Here is a 21,219-nt window from a genome sequence, read left to right as displayed (position 1 = left end):
GATCCCAAAGATCTGAGAGATGTGTGGAGACAAATGCCAGCAGATGCCTAGTGACACTGGACTCTAACACCTGATGCTGGTATCTGCAAACCTGCTGCACAGCATGAACACAATTTTCTGGCCTATCTCCCCAGACCAGCAGTGATCTCCCTAGTAGTAGTACAAGTTGAGACCTAGTGAACATAATGTTGCAGGGGAGGAAAAGATAAAGTGTGAAATGATCAAGTAGGGTAAAAGCTGCAGTCTTGTTGGTTCTTAAATTAACCCCAGCACCCATGTCCACTAATCACTGTCATTTACTCCATCTCACCCATGACACCAGCACAAGTTTATTGCCTATACCACCCTATGACTAGCTGAGACCTGACACAACTTACAAGATGATCCATGCACCTACTATATTGTCCCGTCCTGTAACTTCAATATTCTACAACTGATCCTTAAAACAGATCTGCACAACAGTGCTGCAGCAAGCAAGTTGAGGACAGACAGGGGAAACTACAACAACCCTGGGGATATTCCTTCCTGCCTAGACCTAGCCTGTAAAAATATTGTGTGAGGCCATATAAAATCTAGCACTGCAAAGCTCTGCAGACAAAAGCAGGGCCGTACAGGCACCTGAAGCATGGCAGACATTAGAACAGGCCCTGAGGATTGTAAAAACAACAGACAGAATAGCAAAAGACAGAAAGCAAAATAACCAGAAGCTGCAAAACTCCTGGAAAGGCAGAGAATTATTGGTGACAAGAGAAGATGACCTTCCCCCTTCAGTACCTGCCATGACTGCGTGGCTGCTCCCAAGCGTTTGAAGAATGAGCTGAAGCTCTCTGACTGCTGCAGCTGCTTCTTCCCCACAGCACATATCAGGCTCCATGACAACCTCCATGAGGCCAACTCCTATCAGGGAAAGGGACAGGAGATTTTCAACAATAGCTTTTGATCTTGGCATATTAGAGTGCAACTGGCTAAACACATGAAAGCACTTGGGCTTTTTCTGAGCTAAAAAAGGAAAAAAAAAAAAAAAGCCCCAATGCATTATTCAGTAGCTCTCACTATGGGCCTAGCTGCAGATTGCTATAAAACTTTTCCTTCTATTTTGTAAAGGAAACCACAACCAACCTTCCACCCTTTGATGACATGTAGATCAGAAGGACACAGCCTTCTCCTGCCTTTCTGTAGAAAAACTCTCATGTAAAGCCAATCCAATTCCAGGTTCAAATTCATTTATCTTGAACTAATTCTGGAACAGACAAAACTGTAAACAGATGCAGTCCAGCTTTTAGCTTCAATATCCAGCTTTCAAAGAACACAAGCAGCCACAGCCCTTAACTTCAATGGACACTGGAGCCAGTTAGGCTAGGCCATCTAGGTTGCAACCCATGTTGTGTGCTAATTTAGTTCATTTTGTTTAGGATTTCAAAGTTTAAAGAGAAAAATCTACATTTTTTCAAAGCTAATCATTACAAGAAATGCCTGACTCATGCACTGACAAACTCTACAACAGCTGCTCCTTCCAGACATAAGCTTGATTCACTATATCTTTGATTTATTTATTTATGAATAACAATGCATACAAAGAGCTAAAATAGCTGAGTGGCTTTATGTGACTGACACACAGTTTTGAGCAAGCCGTAGCCAACTGACTTCTAACTTGCTACTGGCAATTGACATCAACCAACAACAAAGGGAAGGCCAAGTATACCCCTGCTTCAAGTGTAATCGTCATTTTGATGAATTTTTATTGTCAAGGACATCAGAGTTATTATTTTTCACCTCTTCCCTGCCACCCATTCACCTTTCATGACTCATCTTACACAGAAAGGAGAAAAATAGAAAAATAATCCAAGCCTACCAGCCCTATTCAAGTCAACAAGAGTCTGGCTCCTTGTGTCATCATGAAGACTCTTCCCACTGTCTTGCTCCAACTGAATTTGTTTAATCCTCACAGTTTTGGTTACCATCTGGCTCATTTTGTTGTCTGTGCAGAGACTGTACGACAAAGTTCCATTCACTGCAATAGGAACTCTTTGCTGAGTGATCTGATAGCCAGCCTGTCAACAAAATTAGATTTATAATCACATAAAACACTTTCTGGAAACCAGCAGCATAGCCAACTGCAAATATTATAGACTAAGAACAAACCTGAAAATGCAACATCTTCCACAGTGACCTATGTAAGAGAACAGAACATATGCACATGCAAATTCAGAAGTCACTTTGCTTTGCTGGAAAGGAAGATAGGTATAGAATTCAACATAAGTGTGAGAATTTAAAAGTCTAGAAAAAAATAAAAGCACTTCTCCATACAAGCAATGCAGAAATAATCAATAATCAACTGCACAACTACTTGCCAAGCGTTACATAAATTTCACTGACACTGCCTGGGGACAGGAAATGGACTGGAAGACGTTCTTCCATGCCTGTGGTTCTGTGACCATGTTAAATCTTGTCTGAAGCCAGTTACCATACCTCCATCCCCAAACTGGGACTATCACTCATCCTCCCACCAGAATGAACATCCCTCTCTACCTGTCCAGAACTATTCTCATCAGAGGGGAGCAGAGGGAAGCAGGGGGGGTCTGTAATGTGTGTGGAATCAAGAAAATAAGAAAACCAAATTTCATTCATGTAGCAGTTTAAAAGATAGAGACCACAATCCCACATAAAGCACAAGCTGATAAATGCCACCTCATGCCTGGGACTCCAAAGGGGGAACTACTATCCAGAAAAGGGGGTGCCAGTGGCAAGGTATTGCAATACCTGCAATGATGTAAAAATACAGAGGTGAAATCAATTACTCTGCTGAGATAGGGACCCCATTTCTTCCTCCTTCTTCGCCTGCTCATGCCTTCACTGGTGAGAATTAAACAAAAAGCCTGCCAGATTTTAATGAATTGGGAGGAACTTTTGCATGTTTTGCAGGGAGCTTACTCTAAAATGTGGAGATAGCGACAATACATTGGGATGGAGAACAATGGTCTGCTCCTGTGAACAGCTCTATTTACATATGCAATGAAGTGCATGACCTTCTAGCCGTTATCACTATAAAGAAAACTATGAGAAAAATACAGTAACTGACTCTCTGCAACCTATGCTAATTGCACAGCTCTTCCCTTCTCCTAAATATCTCATTAGAATTATTTTTTTAAGAACCTTAAATTGTGAGTGACAATAAATAACAAGAATCCCATTTTCCACCCAAAGCCCCATTTTCAGGAGTAACAATAATCCCACTGTCAAATGACTCTAAGAGCTAGATTTATTTTATTTGTTCTACATCGCTCATTAGCCTAAACTCTGCATCTTATTACAGGGTTCCTGACTCGACTGTTTCACAATGAAATGCAGTCCTGTACTTCATGTATGCAGACAATGACAGCCCACTTGGTGCTGTACACACCTTATTCCACCTCCCTTTCCCTCTAAATACACGGATGTGGTTTCTTTCCTATGATAACATCCTTGTATACAGCTTCTATGCAGCAAACTGGTAGCAACAGACAGTACAAGAATATGAGAGATAGCTTTCAGTTTAACAGCCGAATCACCAAAGGTGCTTTGAAAACATCTCTTTAATGTTTTTGGTGTTTCTTTATGATGTGTAAACAAATTCTGAAAGTAATGTTTATTTCCTGCTATTTCACTTTTTTTCTCCTTCAGGTCTGGAAATGAACTTTAAGATAGTTTTACATGGAAAAAAAAAAACAAAACCAAAACAAACAAGAAAACCCAACATATTGGCAATTCAAACTAGTAAATCTGCATTAAACATTCCCAGAATTCTATGATTCTAGCTCACTACAGAGCCCCCAGCAAAAGGACCTCTTAATGGCTTACAAATATTAGAAAAGTTATCCTCAGAAACTAAATCAGCTATTACATCAACTTCACAGAACAGCCACAAGTTCCCAACCTAGAATAAAACAGAGCAGAAATCTCTTTTGAGATCCAGGTCTCCAGTGGACAACTATAATATAATTCTCTTTCTAATGCAGGAAGCAATTGTATTTGAACATGTTTTGTGCAACTTCAGAATATCTACCACAAAACAGTGGAAGAGAAAGTAATTCTGTTAGTAATACAGCACCTCTACATGCTCGTTTGGGACCTGAGAAATCTCCCACTCTGCTTCTCAGGATGTCAGGGACACCTCACCTAAAGAGAGGATAACCTAAAACACCTGATCTTTCTTGGATAAAATAGAAATAGTTTTTTTTCCTTTGATGTAGTCATCAGCTCTTCACCCCAAAACCAGGGGAAGTAAAACTAGTGTAGTCCCTTTGACAGATTAGGGTTCAAATGATCCTTCAGCACAAATAATCTGACAAGGAAAAAAAAAATGTTTAACACTAGAAAGTTTTCATTTCATTAAAATAGAAAAAAAGGCTCAAACTGCTGCATCCTGCTGCAGTGACAGAAGTCAGGTTCTTAAATTATTTCAATATTTTTACACCCATATCGAGTGTGACAAAATGCACTTGACTTCCAATGACACTTTCTACACAACATGAAAGCTACCAACGAACCACACTGCAAAGGCTCCATTTCTCAGGTGCAGGTTTGGTGGTTTTTTTGTTAATTTCGTGAAACTACCACAAACATTTTAAAGGGAAATTAAATATTTCTGTGTCCTAAGCACACACAGAAAGACACTGTTATGTTTATACCACTGGAACCTGTGTTTGTTATATATTCACTTTAAATGAAGGACTATTATCAGGCTGCTTTTACCCTAACAGACAATTAGTGCTAAACACCAGGAATGGAGAACTTAAGGGGCAAAGCAGCTCCAGCTCCCAATTCAATTACGTTAGCTCCTGGAATCGTGCAGCTAAGCAAGGAGTCAGCAATCAGAGCAATCATATTCAATCAGTGAGCACCAGGGTACAGCTGCCTATTCATCAGGGCACAGTGCAGCATCCCGTTGGGGTGAGCAGCACACTGACTGAAAACAGAAAAAGCATCTCTTTACTCATCCCCTATTGCCATTTATGCTCCCGACCTGCCCCTTCCTACAGCCGTAAAGGGACCAGATATACTGCATACTTACAGGCAGATCTGCATAGAAATAGTGTTTTCTGTCGAACAAGGACCTCTTGTTTATGCTGCAATTGAGTGCCAGGCCTGTCATCACTGCTGCTTCTACACATCTTCTGTTGATAACCTAAGGAAACATGACACATGGCTTTGCTCAGATACTCAGTATGTAATGAATTTATTTCCCCCACACTGCCTTATTTGGAGCATATACTCAATTTTGCTTCCCTTCAGCCACCATTAGATCTCTTTTCTTGAGTGAGGAGTTCCTACTCATCGTTAAAGTTGTGGTAGCTACAAATCTGCAAAGTTTTAAGAGGAATAAAGAAGCCATTTGCTTGTTTTGTCATGCCACATAAGGAAGCGTGCACTGTTCTTGCTTGCTACTTTTGCAAACATTCCAGTACTTCTGAATCTTCAGGAGTGCAAGAGATAAGTCATAGCAAATGATAATTGAGTCATAACCAGCTGTCAGCTCATCCTAGGAACTGGAAACACTAGGGATTTGCATTAGGGACTGCAGTACCATTTCTGTAAAAACCTTAGAATCCCTGTAACCACAGAACCATAGTGAAGTGATGAGTATCTACACATAGACTTCAAGGCTTTGATTAACCATGATGAAATTAAGCACGCTTACATGCTTTGCTAAAACAGAATCAGACATATTTATTGCTCCTATGCTTACAAGGATACATGTATTTCTAGTACCCAGGTAAACCATGGGATTAAAGTTCCTGCAGGATGCCACATGATCTGGAGACCCAGCAAGACCTTCATGAAGAAATAAAGGAGTTAAATGCAGTTTCTCATCATGGACTCATGACTGTCAGTGCTACACCCTTCTATTGCCTCAGCAGGGTCAGGATCCAAAGGAGAAATAAAATGCCTCTCCAAAAAGTACTAACAAGCAATGTTTCAAATTTATTTGATGGTTCTTTTTTCCAAGTGTGCTCTCTTTAATTTAACAGTTGGTTTAACTAACATCAAATGGATAAAACTGAAGACTGAATTTTTCTTAGTACAGTATTTTGAAATAAGAACAGAACTTTATTCATCTTATTCTGCACTGTACAGCTGCCAAGAAGTCAATTTCCACCATTAAAGGGGACATTATGTAAAAGAATCTAGATGACTTCATCAGCATTGACCAGAACATAAAAGGCTTAAATAATGTTTTCTTCAGGGTTTCTGATGGTATTTACTTTCTATATTTTCCAGCCTGATTTCTGAAAACAGATTAAGCAGCTGTATAGTTCCCATCATCCCACATCTTCAGCTGGAAAAGGAATCTCATTGCTTTACTCATCTAATATTTAAAAAATCAAAATAATAAGAGAAGATATGAGAAAATCTTAATGAAGAAGAAGAAACTTAAAAACTGCTTATACAGATAAGGAATTAAATATTTAAAACATTTAACGAGGGAACTTTCAGATTTTTAGTGTAGCTATATATGGCTAATAGAACACATCATCTGTTTGGCATGTTTTAACGTTTTAAAAATTTAAAAGATACATAAAGCAAATTTTAAATGAGAAATAAAAAAAAAAAAAGATCAATTTCTCTTTGAACTACTGAGCCGGAGCAAAATGAACACAGTTAGTCCTGACTGTAATCTAAAGCAAAATTGGGAACTAAGAAATATTAATTTATTTCAGTATCATAGCTGCAGTTCATTATTTTGTAGATGCTCCTGTTTTCAACAATGCTTCCAGGCAGCAGAGATACTTGTTTTCTTAATGTTTAAGGAAGCTTGTAACAGTCAAATTGTTCAATGTTTAAAATACTGTAATATTTCTAAATACACGAGCAAAATTTCCTCCGACTAAAGTCTCCTGACATGATCCTGTTTAGCTTTACAAATTATGGAGGACCATGCCAGTCAGCTTTATAACAGCTAGTTACCAGAAACACAGTAAGGCTCCATAAGGACTGGTAGACTCAGAACACCACTGCACCAAAGCAGTGAGCTGCCGTCTTGTTACGTTTCCTGATGGTGCAGGGGTTGTGACTGACTGTAATCAGAGAACAAGACAAAAACCCAACTCCCGAGTCACAGTCAGAACCTCATAGCACATTCTTCAAATACAGGTGGAGTTTAGTTAATGATTACACTACAGCTACTGCCCTTGATCACTTGCTCTTCGATTTTTGCTTCAAGCAAGGCAGAGTGTATCTTATGCATGGCCCTAAGGGATAATACTGTTTTGAGATGAAGGAAATAATTCCCACACACGTATGACTTATACCAGTGGAGAAGCTTTTGCACTACTGCTGCTGAACCATTTTAGTGCCTCCGGGGAAAAAGTGGCATAAAAATGTGAAGCGTTGATTATTTTCTCTGTAGTATTGTAGTATTACTAATCATTTAGATGACTAATGAGTATGTGTCCCTAGTGTACTGGGCCATACTAGCCAAATCAGTGTATATGCAGTGTTACTCATTCAGCAGTACTACTTCCTTGCTTCTTTATCGACCTCTGTGGTGACAGAAGGTATTGCAAAGCAGATCTTTCCCGCTATAGCATAATGAGATGTCTACCATGCCAACCTGCTTCCTCTGCCATTTGACTCCAAAAAAACCAAAACAAACTCAAAAGTTGTTTAATATTGCTCCATTTCTGAAGTAACTTCTACTACCTATTCCACTGATCATGGCTGAGCGCAGCGCATAAAGCAGAGTTGTTTAAGCAAACAACTACTTTTCCTTCAAATAAGCCTAGCTTTTCAAATAATGAGCAGTGATAAACATCAATTCAGCATGTGAAACTTCCCATGCTAATGACCTAGAACAAGTCCTCCAAGCTTGTTTATGCAGTAAGCAGTTATTAAGTCGACAGCTTTGACTAGCACCAAAGATTTAAATTACGGGCTTGAACTGACAAGCTGCCAGTCTGGTATGTTAGCAAAGTGCTGGCCTTGAAAGCAAGCTACGTAGTTCCTGCAACAGCTATGGACACAACACAAGAGCCTATGAAGCCTTCTTAAATATTTCTGGTCTTCTAAAATGGAAGCATCACTCCTAGGCATTCAAAGGAAATGCTAGAGAGCTATCACAACAGGCAATGTATATTGTTTGTATTGGAAACTCAGGAAAAAACCTTAACAATGGCATCACACCACCAGCACCATTCCCATTGTAACTATGCTCTCCTGCTAGAGCACCATGGTAACTGAGCTCTAAATGAATGAAAGAACAATCCAACCAAGATGTTTCTTTTTCTGATACTACACATCTAGTTCACAAGTGGAAAGACTCCTTTTAAAAATGTATCAGCTTTATTTGCAAGGTCAGTTTAGTCAAGACCTTCATTTTAAATACAAGACTATTCAATAGCTATACAAAAACTACACACAATAACTTCAATGACACAAATTCCCACCAAAAGCAAATTTTAACAGCAGGTTTACTTCTTATATTAACACATTAAAGAAAGCTGCCCCCCTTTTGAGGTGAGGATATACGTTCCTATATTTAGTAAATGATCGTTTTTACATTTTAAAGAGAGTAGGTATGCAGCTTCTTCTTTTGCTAATGTGTACTCTACAGGATAATTGGGGGGGGGGGAGAAACATCTGGATTTCTCTCCTGGAAAAAGTTCGTTTTTGCTACTTTTTTTTTTTAAATAAACAAAACCAACAAAAACAACACAGTAACAAAAACAACAAAGTAATCTTTGCCATAACAATGGCACCCAGGAAGGCCCTTATTTTTGGAACAAAGTACGCCTTGTACTAAAAACTAAAATCAAAATAATTTCCCAGAAATTTTAAAAGTTTTTGATTCTAGGTCACACATTTATAATAAAGTAGATTTCATACTAATTGGCTATCTTAAGACCTTCATTCCTAATTATAATCATGAGGAAATCAGCATTAATCAGATTAACTACAGGATTGTTTACCTAAGAAATATGTAATTTTAGCTCCTTTTCATTCTAAATAACAGCTGGAAGAAGGAAGCAGTGCAATGTACTTAACCACCTCTCTGTAGCCCAGGCAGTAATCTTTAGAAACCTCAACAGATATATCTAATCGTATTTCCCAGTACTCCCATTTCATATTGCTCTGATTTTTATTTGCTTTCACTAATGGATCTATTCAGTCTTACTATTCTTGCTGTGTTAAAGTAGCAACTTGCTCCAATATATGGTTCTTTGAAGTGCAATCATAAATTAAACTTCAAAATAAACTAGTCTTACATCTACTCAGTCCAAATGTAATCGTGACTGTTCAGTCTGACATTGCAGACGAGTACTTCAATGCAGCATTCTTCCTTGCCATTCTCCCACACAGAGTAACTGCCTTGTAGCTACGCATGTACAGGATGTACATTACAATAAATGAAGAGCTAGCCATTTCCCAAATGACCCACTTATTTCAATAGGTGTACAGTCAGACCCTCATCCTTCTAAGCATACAGTAAAAATATAAAAGAACAAGCCAACCTAAGACTTATCATTTGTTTGGTCTGCAGAGCTCACATCTTTCAGAAAGTGAGGTCTCTTTAACTGCAGCGGAAAGTCCCAAAGAAGGCCAGCTTCAGTGTTCCAGTGTTCTCAATGTCGTCTGCATTTCAGTCCAGACCCCACTTCTCAGCATATTTCTTGCCCTAACATGAGTGTTATGCTCTTATCCCTAAGGAAATGGGCAAGAAAATAGGGGAAGAAGCACCAGACATTTTAAATTAAGATCTTAGATTAATAGAAAGAGATTCCAGTTTAAGAAAAAAGAACAAAATGGCAACTGAGAAGCTGAATCAGCAAAGGAAGATGAGCTCAGAAGGCATTAAATATACCTTAATATATTTTGTAACTTTATCTTTCTACAGTCTGGTACCAAAGATGTATGCTGGTATACAAAACATATTACTATTCCTAAACTTGTCTGGTGGCAGAGTTAGCTTGTGGTGATGCAGGACACTCATTCAATTCAGATCTTTAAACCAGGCAACTCTAACATTTTAAGTACTCAGTCCCCAAACATGTTAGTTTAGGTGTACTCAAACTTTAAGAGGGCACACTCTTTTGAAGATGAAGATCTAGTCTGAGAGCTCATATCACAAGACTTAGAATTGGAAGAAGCATCTTTCAGTGTCAGTGATGACCAGGAAAATTCAGCAGCAGTAGGAAGAAATGCTGACCCTTGGGAGTAAGAAAAAATGTAAGGTATCACCAGATATAAAGCTGTTTATATACTGAATGATTTCTAGGTTTCTCAGCCCTTTGAGACAGGGGTTGCTAAAAAAAAACAAAACAAACAAACAAAAAAGCAACCAAAAAAAAAAACCAAACCCAAAAACACCCCACAACAAAAAACATCAAACCCAAACCACAGAAGGAAAAAGCCATTCAGACCGCATGGGCAATGTGCTCAAAGATCTCCATGGAATAAGTCTATTTTTTGGGGTGGCAAGAAAGCAGCCAATCCAGTGGTATTGCCCCAAACCACCGGTTCTGTGTCTCAGATCCCATCATCAGTGGCTAAAAACAAATAAACTTCTACCATGCATGCAGAACTGGTTCCAAGCAGGAGAACCCATAGGGAAGTCAGAACAATGCAATAGTGATAGTTCATGATATCCATAACCAAATGCTGTGTTTCTATGCTGTTCCCATCAAAAAGTTCAGTATCTCTCTAACACCCATGGCCTCCATGCTAACAGCAGTTTTCTATGTCTGCCACATGGCTTTTTTTTCACCTATCATAAGGATGCTCCCTCTCTTACGCCAGTTGAAATTTAAACCACTGCTAATGCCATCTGACCCCAGGACAAGTTAAATACAAGAATATCCAGTTACAACCCTTCACTGTTTCTGGAGGTAGGGGACCGAGCAATGGCCAAAACCTAAGTTACAGAATGTGATCAAATCCAAAGTCAACCAGAGCTTTCAGGTGGACCTTCTCAGACCTTTTCTCCTACACTAAGCTCCACAAAAAAGGCTTAAAAAGGCTTTTAAACAACACCTGTCTTCTTCAATATAATCTTGATTGTTTAACTTGTTAAATAGAGAAAATTCAAAGCACTTGAACAAAACAGAGTTTATAGAACAACTCCTGCCCTCTTGATCCTTGCAGATGGGCCTTTGCTTTGTAGCCTTGGTGAGGGCCAGCTCTGTGCTTTTCTGAGTTGTAACTTTTCTGAGTTGTAACAAATTCTGACAATCTGACCACATACCAGTGCGTATACTGACCATTTTCTATCACAGAATCACAAAATCACAGAATACTTTGGATTGGATTTCTAAGTCTTGGCTACCTGCCCTCTCTTCCTTCTTGCAATCTTTGGGTGTCTGAACGCCTACACTAAACACACCAAAATCTTCCAGCCCTTGCTCTGACTCCCTCATTCATTCTATTTGCCATCTCCTGAAACACCATTATTTGTTTCCCAGTGAGGCAGCCATCTTTCCATCACTGACCCAGACCTCTTAAGAGGGCACAACATACAAATCAAGAGCAAACAAGAAGTGCTTGATAAAACATAGAGACAAGAATATATTAATTCAGGAAAAGAACAGGAGACATAATGCAACAAGTCTTGCAAAAAGCTATTACGAAAGCAAGCCAAAATTATCTGCTTTTTAACAAAGTTGTTCTGGAACAGCAGAACCAACAAAGACTGGTTTCCTATAAACAGTTGCTTTAGTTTGCTTTACTTAAGCAGTAACCTCAACACTCTTTCCTCCATGATTCCCTCAACTTCTCCCCATTCACCAAACATCTCAAATAGAGTATAAGAAGTGTCACAGGTATCTGAATAGCAGTGTCCAAATAAAGCTGAGATTAGTGGAGAGACTCAACTGCCAATTGCCTCTTCATGTGCTTGCTAATATATTCACAAAAACCCCTACAAATCTAATTTTTTGAGGCTAATTTGGCTGAACTTGGCAGAACTAGAGTTTCTGTACAGAAAATAACAGTTGCAGTGGGAAAATGTACATATGTAACTAAGAAACACCAGTTGCCGAAGGCTACATAATCCTCACAAAATCACATATAGTCATATTTAAGGTGGCTGATAATCAGAGAGAAGAAAAAGAAATAAATTCATTTTACCCCAGGAACCAATTACAGCCTAATTGTATCAAGATAAGTTTCAAACAAAGTACATAAATCTGGCAGATATGCAACATTACACACAAGACAGCTAATCATGAAGGGAACAAACTCAGTCTACAATTATCCGTCATTACTGTTGGACAATGTTTCCCTAAATACCTTTCAGTGAAAAAACTCTGCAAAGAAAAAAAATTGTTAAGAAAAACAAAGAGGCAAGATGTCAGTTCACTAAGTTAAAATGCCAAGAAATTGATAAAACCATGACTGTTACATAAACTTCTGCTTAACAGAGCGCTGCTTTCATACACATATATACAATATACTACCTGGGATTTCCACAAAGGGAGTCACCTGCAATCAGACTGTTTTTTTACAAGCTGACAGAAAATACTTAGAATCATAGAATAGCTAGGGCTAGAAAGAGCCTCAAGATCATCTAGTTCCAACCTCCCTGCCATGGGCAAGGACACCTCACAGTAGACCATGTCGCCCAAGGCTCCAGCCTGGCCTTGAACGCTGCCAGAAACGAGGCATTCACAACTTCCCTGGGAAACCTGTTCCAGTGTCTCACCAGCCTCACAGTAAAGAACTTCTTCCTTATATCCAACCTGAACTTCCCCTGTTTTAGTTTGAACCCATTACCCCTTGTCCTAGCGCTACAGTGCTTGACGAAGAGGAATGAATTCAATCAAACATTAAGGATGCCAAAGCATATATAGTGATTGATAACAGAAGTAATAAAAATTTGTGCCAGAAAATCCACTCACGGTTCAAATTTTAAATAAAAAAATTCTCAGTCCACTAAGAAAAACTATGGAAAAATAAGATAGTATGTGTTTTGGCAGCCATTTCAGACTGAATCCAGAAAGAGGGGACACTGATCTACCTGGTTTTCATGTAATGGCTGTGCTGTCCAGAAGTATCAACGATGGCACAGTAACTTCAGTAACAGAACTGTGTGAAATAAAGGAGATACTGCAAACTCCTGCTCCCCATTAAGAAGCAGAAAAGTATCTGCTAGAGCAAAAGGTAAAGCAATAAAAACAAAACCAAAAGGAGATAAGAGAAAATACATTGCTAACATTGCTGTTGCATTGAAGACTATAATAAAATAGGTGACAGAAAGATGTTTTATCAACTCAATGCCATTCTAGGCGGCAAGTTTACATCGGCTAGAGGGACCTGTTAAGGATGAACAGGAAAACCAACAAGAACAACAAAGAGAGCTCAATAGCTACCGAGGTGCTAAGGAGACAAAGCCCTACAGGAATTGTTAGCCTTCACAAAAAGATTAAAACACGTAGAATGAGTGTCAGAACTTCTCACAAATAAACAACACATAGCAAAAAGCAAGAGAAAACCTTACAGGGGACTCCTTCAAAGCTTGAGAGGAGAGCAACAAATGTCACCAAATACATCAAAGCACAAAAACAGAGGCGTCTCTAGAAAAATGGCATTTAGAGTTAACTATGAAATAAAGTTGAGCTGAGCAACTGCAGTAACTGAGTAACTGAAGTATAACACTTCTCAGACTCCAGTGAAAAGGCCTAGTTCCAGAGGTAACCCTGGGACTGTGAAAGATCCTATGAATGAGAAAGAAATCCAAGGAGGAGCAACCTGTGCCATAACACAGCCCTGGAAGTCACCTCCCTCACCTTAGAAGGCCCTCTCCTGACCAGTACAACAGCACTGACCTGATTAATAGCTTGAAATTATGCAGGTAGGCTTTAATCCATCAAGCACTCAGAAATGTAAGGGTCTATGAACTGCAAAGGCATTCTCAGAGAGAAATGGTTTGAAAGCCTACTTTCCTCCTGTAAGGTTTTGGTTTTTCTTTTTTTTTTTTGGTCTAAATTATGTTGAATTTGTTTTTTAGAGGCTTACTGCATGTCCAACAAGCTGGGACTGTGTGAGCAGCAAAAACTCTTAACCACTGATGATACAATGTATGTTGCAAACCAAAATATTTACCAGGAAAAAAAGGACTGCAACAGAAAGGTAGCACTGATTTCTAAGAAAGTATCTCCTTTTTCACCCCTAAATACAATTACTACAGTTTTACTGACATAAGTAACAGGCAGTTAAAGTGAACCCAGACATAAGTAAATGGTTTAAAATAATCAGGAACTCACTTTTTCCTTCGGGCACTGCCACTAATTTATTTTTAGAGGAGAGCTCATGGATACAACAACCAAGGCATCACACGGTCTCGAAAAGAAGAAAATGTATATAATGGAAGCTAAACCAACATGCATATGAAGATAAGAAGACTGTCCAGTTCCCTAAAAACGTGTGTGCAATTGAAAATGTAGATATCAAAAGTCATGCTAAGAAGCAGGTTTTTTTGCAAATTTAAGCAGTACAAGAACAGAGTAAATTCATACGCATGTCAGCAGGAATGTCAAAACAAAACTGAAATCACAAGTTAGTAAAGCAGCTGTTGCAATCACCAGATTTAACAGACATAAGATATCAAAAAAAAAAAAAAATCTAGTTTCAAACTGTAATTTGAAATATGAATTCTGGTCTTAAATGCTGTTTCTGTTCCAGTATGTATAGCTGACAAGACAGATCCAGCAAAATCTCATATAAACCTCTCAGTGCCTTCAAAAGCAAAGGCATCGGGTAAATTCTGTATATTAATAACATTTAAAATTAATCATGAAATCTGATAATCTACCACACAAGACATCTGGAAAAACACCAGGTATCTGCCACTGCCAAGGATGGATATGTCCATATAAGAAAGGGACCTTCTAATGCACCCTCTACACACCAAAGGTGGATATTATTACCCTTGTCATGCTCCTGGGCAGCCATCCCAACAGCACAGCATTGCAAGGTGGTGAAGGCAACAGCACAATACACATGCTCTCTGCTGCTGTGCAGTGATGCAGTGACATTCATCAACTTTGAAGAAGCTAGAGTTTGAAGCTCAAGTTGCCAGCCGTGCAATACCAGAAGGCACAAGAGGCAATAGCCGTTCTAGCCCTGCTGTCTTCCATGAAAAGGCGTATCTGGTTGCTCAATTACCATTATACAGGCGAGAGAACATACAGTAGGACCAAAATGCTTCCTCCTACACTATTTACAGACAGAAAACCAAAGAAATTTAAAACAAGAGGGTAGGAAAATCTCAGTACAGGACAGCTGCAATGAGTTAGCTGACAAGCCCTCAAGGATGTCCAGTGGAACAGCAAAAAATTATGTATTAATATAAAATCATGCATCTCATGATATTCTACACCAGCGTTCCACAGAGCTCTTTCTCTGTTTCTTCTGAGGTCAGAAGTTACTTACCTTTTCCTCATTAGAAACAGCCTGATCATTACCAAGTGTTTCAAAAATTCTATCTTAAAAAAAAAACAAAACAACCAAAAACCAGATGCTATTCACACTGTGAAGAGAATGAAATTCAAATGCATGAGAGGGTATCAGAATTTTCAAAATACTTAAGACTGTAAGGCTGACATTCAATTCAAATCTTATTAATTTAAACCTTGGTTATGTAAATCCCAGATTATTTCTTTGTACACTTGCCTACAAAGGATTGCCTACAATAGGATGAGGCTTTCACTTCAGTCATGCAGGAGACAAACGTAAAACGTGCATCTTTTGGTGTGATTAGCCACAAAGACTAAGCACAGACAAGAAGGTTTCAGACTTTAGCTAATAAATCTACCATCTTATTTCTGTGGCTGAGCTATAATTAACCTCAATCATGAGAATAGACAATCATGGATTCTCCTTCTGTGAGCCCAGTACTATCTTTATAGCCTTTATAAAGATTCACAGAATTTTCAAAGAGGATGAATCAGACTGGGAATTCAACCACCTTTATGGATCCTCAGAAGAGTTTTAGATAAATCTGCATGCACGATGCATTATGTGTCACCACATGTGGCTAAAATTTCCTTTATAACAGGTCTCCTGAAGACAGCAAGCTAAGATCATTGCCAAGTCCATTTACCAGGTAATAAAAACCAGGCCTTTGAACACTTCATTACACAAATTGTAATGTCTGTAGTCCAAAGTAACCTGAGTACGATGCTATCTGGTCTATGGGTGAGAGGCTCCATCACCACAAGCCACAAAAGTGTGCAGAGCAGCACAGGATGAGTCTCACTACTTCAAAATCTATTTTCATAATCAAAGCTTTGCCACATTTTTTTCTGTCTCATGGCAAACAGCAGTGCACTTGCATAGCTATTTTTGCCTGTAGCTGTCTCTCAGAGGCACATTACAATAGAAGCATAGTGAAATGGCCATGACACTGACAGTGTGATGGTCCTTCTAAGGCCTACTTGCAGCAGAAGCATAAAATAAGCTGTATTACAGCACTGGAAGAAAATACAAAGAGGAAAGAAAGGGCTAAATACATTCATCTACTTTTCTCTCTCCTGCGCAAGGGCTCACACCCACACTCATTAATGAACCAGAAATGTATAGCAACCACAATAGCTCCTTTTAGCATCATTCTTTCTGGTCCCATTGTGAGTCAGCAAATTCTAGCACGGTTGTCTATCGCAATCATCTCATGGCCTCACAGTAAATTTAAGTCCCTATGAAAGTGAAAACTGTCCCTATAGTTCTCTGTTCATATCAGCAGTGACTTGCTGCTATAGACAGCACAACTACTGTACTAAAATTTTGCTCCTATTTTTTTTTTTTAATTTCTCAAAAAAAGAGTCAAAAAGAAAGGCCAAATATTCACCTAAAGAGACTTATTAGGCAATAATCTTAACATTTGTTAAACTGTTTTTGGTTGGGTTTTTTTTTACAAATACTTGGAAATTTTTAAAAACTACCATCTTTCAAAATCCACCAAAATCCAATTCTATTTCAGATACTATTGCCGTGTACAAATACATACAGTTATTTCAAGAAAACAAGAGAAACTGATTGATTCCAGAACAAACACTGGTCTCAAACATTCACTCCTGTGCAGCAAGAACAAGGGGAAAATAAAATTATGATTATTGAATGGATTTCCTATCACATTCCAACATGCTAGAACATGTATTTTGTAACATTTGCTTTCAATTCTATTTTCACTAGTGCTACAGTGAGAAAAACCTTTTTTCTCTTTGTATAAAATGAAGTAGCTGGGAGAAGTTAACATAGTATCACTACTTATTAACCTAGCCATTCTGCTTTTTGCTTCTTACATGCAGTTATATATTCTAACAAAGCCCACACGTGCGGGGCTCTTCTTACAAAGGTCATACCAAGCCTCATTTTTAAAGCGGTTTAACAGAGCAAAAGGCCAAATAAAAATACTCCCAGATAAACAGTTATGTACATAAGAATGAAACTCTTTATAAATACTCATTTTTGTTCCATGAAGAACAGTTTCTCTACTTCACTGAAGACAAGCAATTTACAAGGATTTTTGCGCATTAATAGAACATTAAGTAGAAGATCTGAAACCGAAATCTTATACCCTTTTAAATGTTGTGACTATTGAATCCCTAACCTAGTCCTGTCCCCAGAAGAAAGAATCTCATTTTCTATGTTCAAGTCTAAATAGACTCTTCTAAAACCAAACAATTGCATAAGATTCCCATTCCCTCTGGAAATTTTTCACATAGTTAGATTTGAAACTCAGCCCTAAATTGCTACTGAGACCAGAGTGAAGCCCAAATTCTACCAGCACGTAACCTTCACTTAGATTTCAAAACTTTGCAAACACAGAATTAAAATCTTAGCTAATTTCTCTTTTTAAGGATCATATCTCATACATACATCAAGACTTTAGAAAACCAGCCATAAGTTAATTCTCAATTCCAGAATATTATTTAAGGCTGTATTATGGTGATGAAAAACTTCCAGTACATTAAGGAGTTAATATATACCTGCAACTGGAATTCAAATCTCCACTCTCAGTGAAACACTTCTGCATTAAATAATTTGACCCCATTATAGTCTCTGCATGCTTGTTGAATGAGGCAAAGCTAAATCTATTCAATATTTATTTTCACTGTAGAGTAAAAGCTCGTACTTTTAAAACTACTAATATTAAACTTGTTAGATTCCCAGAAAATTCTACAGCAGCACTGCCATAGCCATCACAGTTATAATTCAGCTGTGACTTCAAAAATTTACTATGTTGTCACTAAGAACTCTCATTGCTAAGTGTCAGCTAACTATTCTGAATTATTAGTCCACAATGTTTCAGAGAGGTAAGATTTTGTTTTGCTAATAATTGTTTTGCTCTGGAAATAGGAATGGTTGACACTTTCCTAAATCACAGACTTACCACTTAGGAAGCAAAGTACCTCCATAGCAAGACATTCCAAATGGCAAATGACAGCTACATAAACAAACATACGGGAAAGTAACATCAAATGGCCACTTTGAAATCTAAGATGTTCTTCTCTCATAGGATTTTAAGTCTCTCTCATATTTAAGGAATTTCCTGCATGGCATACTAACCAAATTTCTCTGGCCTCAGAGAAATACCACAATTCATTCAGTATTTTGAAGTGACACTCCTTGGTTTTTTTTCCTTTGCAGTGTGTATCAAGTATCTGTAGCGATGACTAGGGAATGAATAATCTGAAAAGAAACAGTCCCAGGAATCTTACGTTATCAAACAACCAGCAAATAGAAAAATATGTAAAAGTAGTCCTATAGTCAATTCTTGGAAAGAACAAAATATTGGAAATATACTCGGAAGTTGTCTGACATCAATCCTACTCTAAATTAAGTTGAAGCATAACTTACTGGTAAAGTTCCTGGTAAAGAAGCATCAAAGAAAGATACCACAGAGTTAGGAGGTGCTGCAAACTGGACTTGGGATCCAGAGAAGAGTTTTGAGTTGGAACTGATCTGTGCATGAATTTCCAGACCAACAACTGGTACCCATGGAACAAGACTGAAAAGGAAAGAGAAGAGAAATAAAATTTAAATAAAGAGGACATTAAACACCATAAACATCTAAAAATACAAGAATAAAAACTTTTCATTTATTCTTTTAATAAAAATTAAATTGTAATTGTAAAAATGTAAATGATGTTGTAAATACATCTAATTTATGGCAATGGCAGAAGTTGTGCTGCAATACTGGAGAACTGAGAAACAGACTAACTGACAATATAGAGAGGGAACTGTACAGCAAAGTGTCTTCCTTATATACAGAAAAAAATGCCACAAAAAAGAAACATAATGGTCTGAAACTTTTAACTTTCCCTTACACGAGAAAACTTAAAGAGTTAATGATGCAAACTTGCATGCTGGATGAACCCTAATTTAGTATCTCGTGAAAATCACAAAATCATCATAAATATGTATTACTTCTTCGGTAGTTTGATAAACCTCCAAAAATCAATAACATAGTAAATTATGTATTGTCAGCTAGTCACATGCTAGGAAAGGTGGCTCTCCAGAGCAGTGTTAGTAGCATATTAGCATAAATATTAGTAATCTGGTAACAGAGAAATCATCATTTCAGCTAGAGAGCTACTCTTCTCTGAACATATTCCACAGAATAAAGCTTCTCCATATCATCTGAAAAGTAATTGCAGTTCTCACATCCATAACCTTTATATGGACAAGAGAAAAAGGTCACCTTCACAGTATGAATTGCCTGACAGTTTCTGTAAGTAATTATATGGCCTTGTACAAATGAAGTGGCACAAATAATATTTCAGTGATGAAATCACATTTCTATGGCAGACTACTTCAGCAGTACAAGTACCCAGATAGCTATAGGAGATAAGCAAGCTATTGAAAAACATCAAACAAATACATCAAGTACAGTGTTCCCTTCAGAGGTGAACATAATACATTGCCAAGATTTTACTTCTCTGTCTGCCCTCCAACAGCTGAGGACATCCCCATAAACACCAAACTACTGATGCCACTTAGATCACTGACTTAGGAAGAAAAATATTTTCATAAAGGATTATGGTTCAGACGTTTTAAGGAGTTAATGTGTTTTCTTTTACTGAAACATAGTATTTTCTTTGGCATTTTTAACTATTCATAAAATCGCCTCAAAGTGAAAGTCGGGGGGGGTGTTTGTTTTTTAAATTTTGGAGGCAAATTTATTTGTTTCCTGCATTCTTTAGAGATTCATCCCCATCACATCACAGCATTGTATTACATTTTTCGCTTAATCAGCATGTTGGCTTACACTCTGATAAAAGACTTGTGCATCAGTCCTTGAGTCCTATCAACACCACTCATGAGAAACCTGGAGCTCCTTGCCTTGCTTGCTCAAGGTTTACATTTATGTCTCTAAAGACTCCGCAGCATACTTCTGCCCCTTTCCACACAACTTCATTAGATGATCAGCTGTGTAGAGAAACCTGAATCTCACCAGAGAACATGAAAGCTTGTAAAGGCCATTAACTTCCAGTTGTGGGAGAAATAAAATGCTCTACCAGGCACGCTGCCAAGGTTTCACAATTCTCCACTGGAAGAGAAAGCTTCTTTGGACCAGAACAACTTCAAAAAATACTTATTCAGACTAGTGCATGTTGATTATGCTCCAAACACATGAATGTCAACGCTTCCCCATTCGCTTGCGTCGCATCTGGCTCTTACCACATGTCAAAGGAACACAGCACTACCGCTAAGACAAACACTGTCTGGCGGGCGTTCAGGAGGAAGGTAACATAAAATGCGTACTGAGAAAGTCCTGCCATCCTGCTCTCGTACCCAAACCACCTGCAGCTGAGGAGAGCGGGATGCCCCGGCTGAGAGCCACCTCCACCGACCCCTCTCCCGCGCCGCCCCGACACCATACCCGCTCTTCCCCGCCGGTACAGCCACGCCTCTCGCACTACCGGCAACAACGCGCTGCCCGCGGGGGGCGGAACCTCCAGCTCCACGCTGCCACACCCGACACCAAACCCCACCGCACCCCCGGGCAGCCGCAGCCATTTTGCTTTCTCCCCGCCGAGGGTCTTTCGCAGCGCCCCCTGGGAAATGTAGTCCTGCCCCCGACGGCTGCGCAGAGCGGCAGGTGGCGGTGGACTACAACTCCCGACAAGCCCTGCTACAGGCTCCTTCGCGGGCGGGGCTTGTCCCCATGCACCGCCTGAGGAGGGCAGTGGAGGCGGGCGGGCTGGGTGTGGTGTGTGACGCTGGGGGGGTCTGGCGAGGTAAAGG

General features: G+C 38.8%; 1 protein-coding gene across 2 annotated transcripts in view; it reads right to left on the bottom strand.

The window, feature by feature from the left end:
* The window catches only part of GATB (glutamyl-tRNA amidotransferase subunit B), a 44,743-nt gene extending 23,734 nt beyond the window's left edge, over positions 1-21,009 (bottom strand). For both annotated transcript variants that reach the window (XM_061477155.1, XM_061477163.1), the window contains exons 1-5: positions 20,855-21,009; positions 18,829-18,979; positions 5,051-5,164; positions 1,853-2,051; positions 775-897 (exon numbers count right to left, since the gene is read on the bottom strand). In XM_061477155.1, the coding sequence (XP_061333139.1) occupies positions 775-897; positions 1,853-2,051; positions 5,051-5,164; positions 18,829-18,979; positions 20,855-20,991 (724 nt within the window). In that variant the 5' untranslated portion in view covers positions 20,992-21,009. The remainder of the gene's footprint in view (positions 1-774; positions 898-1,852; positions 2,052-5,050; positions 5,165-18,828; positions 18,980-20,854) is intronic.
* Positions 21,010-21,219: the final 210 nt, after the last annotated feature.

The sequence above is a fragment of the Pezoporus flaviventris genome, unplaced genomic scaffold (genome assembly GCF_033815535.1).
Source record: "Pezoporus flaviventris isolate CSIRO_AGI_PZ_B2104156 unplaced genomic scaffold, CSIRO_AGI_Pfla_v1 ptg000002l, whole genome shotgun sequence".
Taxonomy (NCBI): Eukaryota; Metazoa; Chordata; class Aves; order Psittaciformes; family Psittacidae; genus Pezoporus; species Pezoporus flaviventris.
This window is presented reverse-complemented; position numbering and strand designations above follow the sequence as displayed.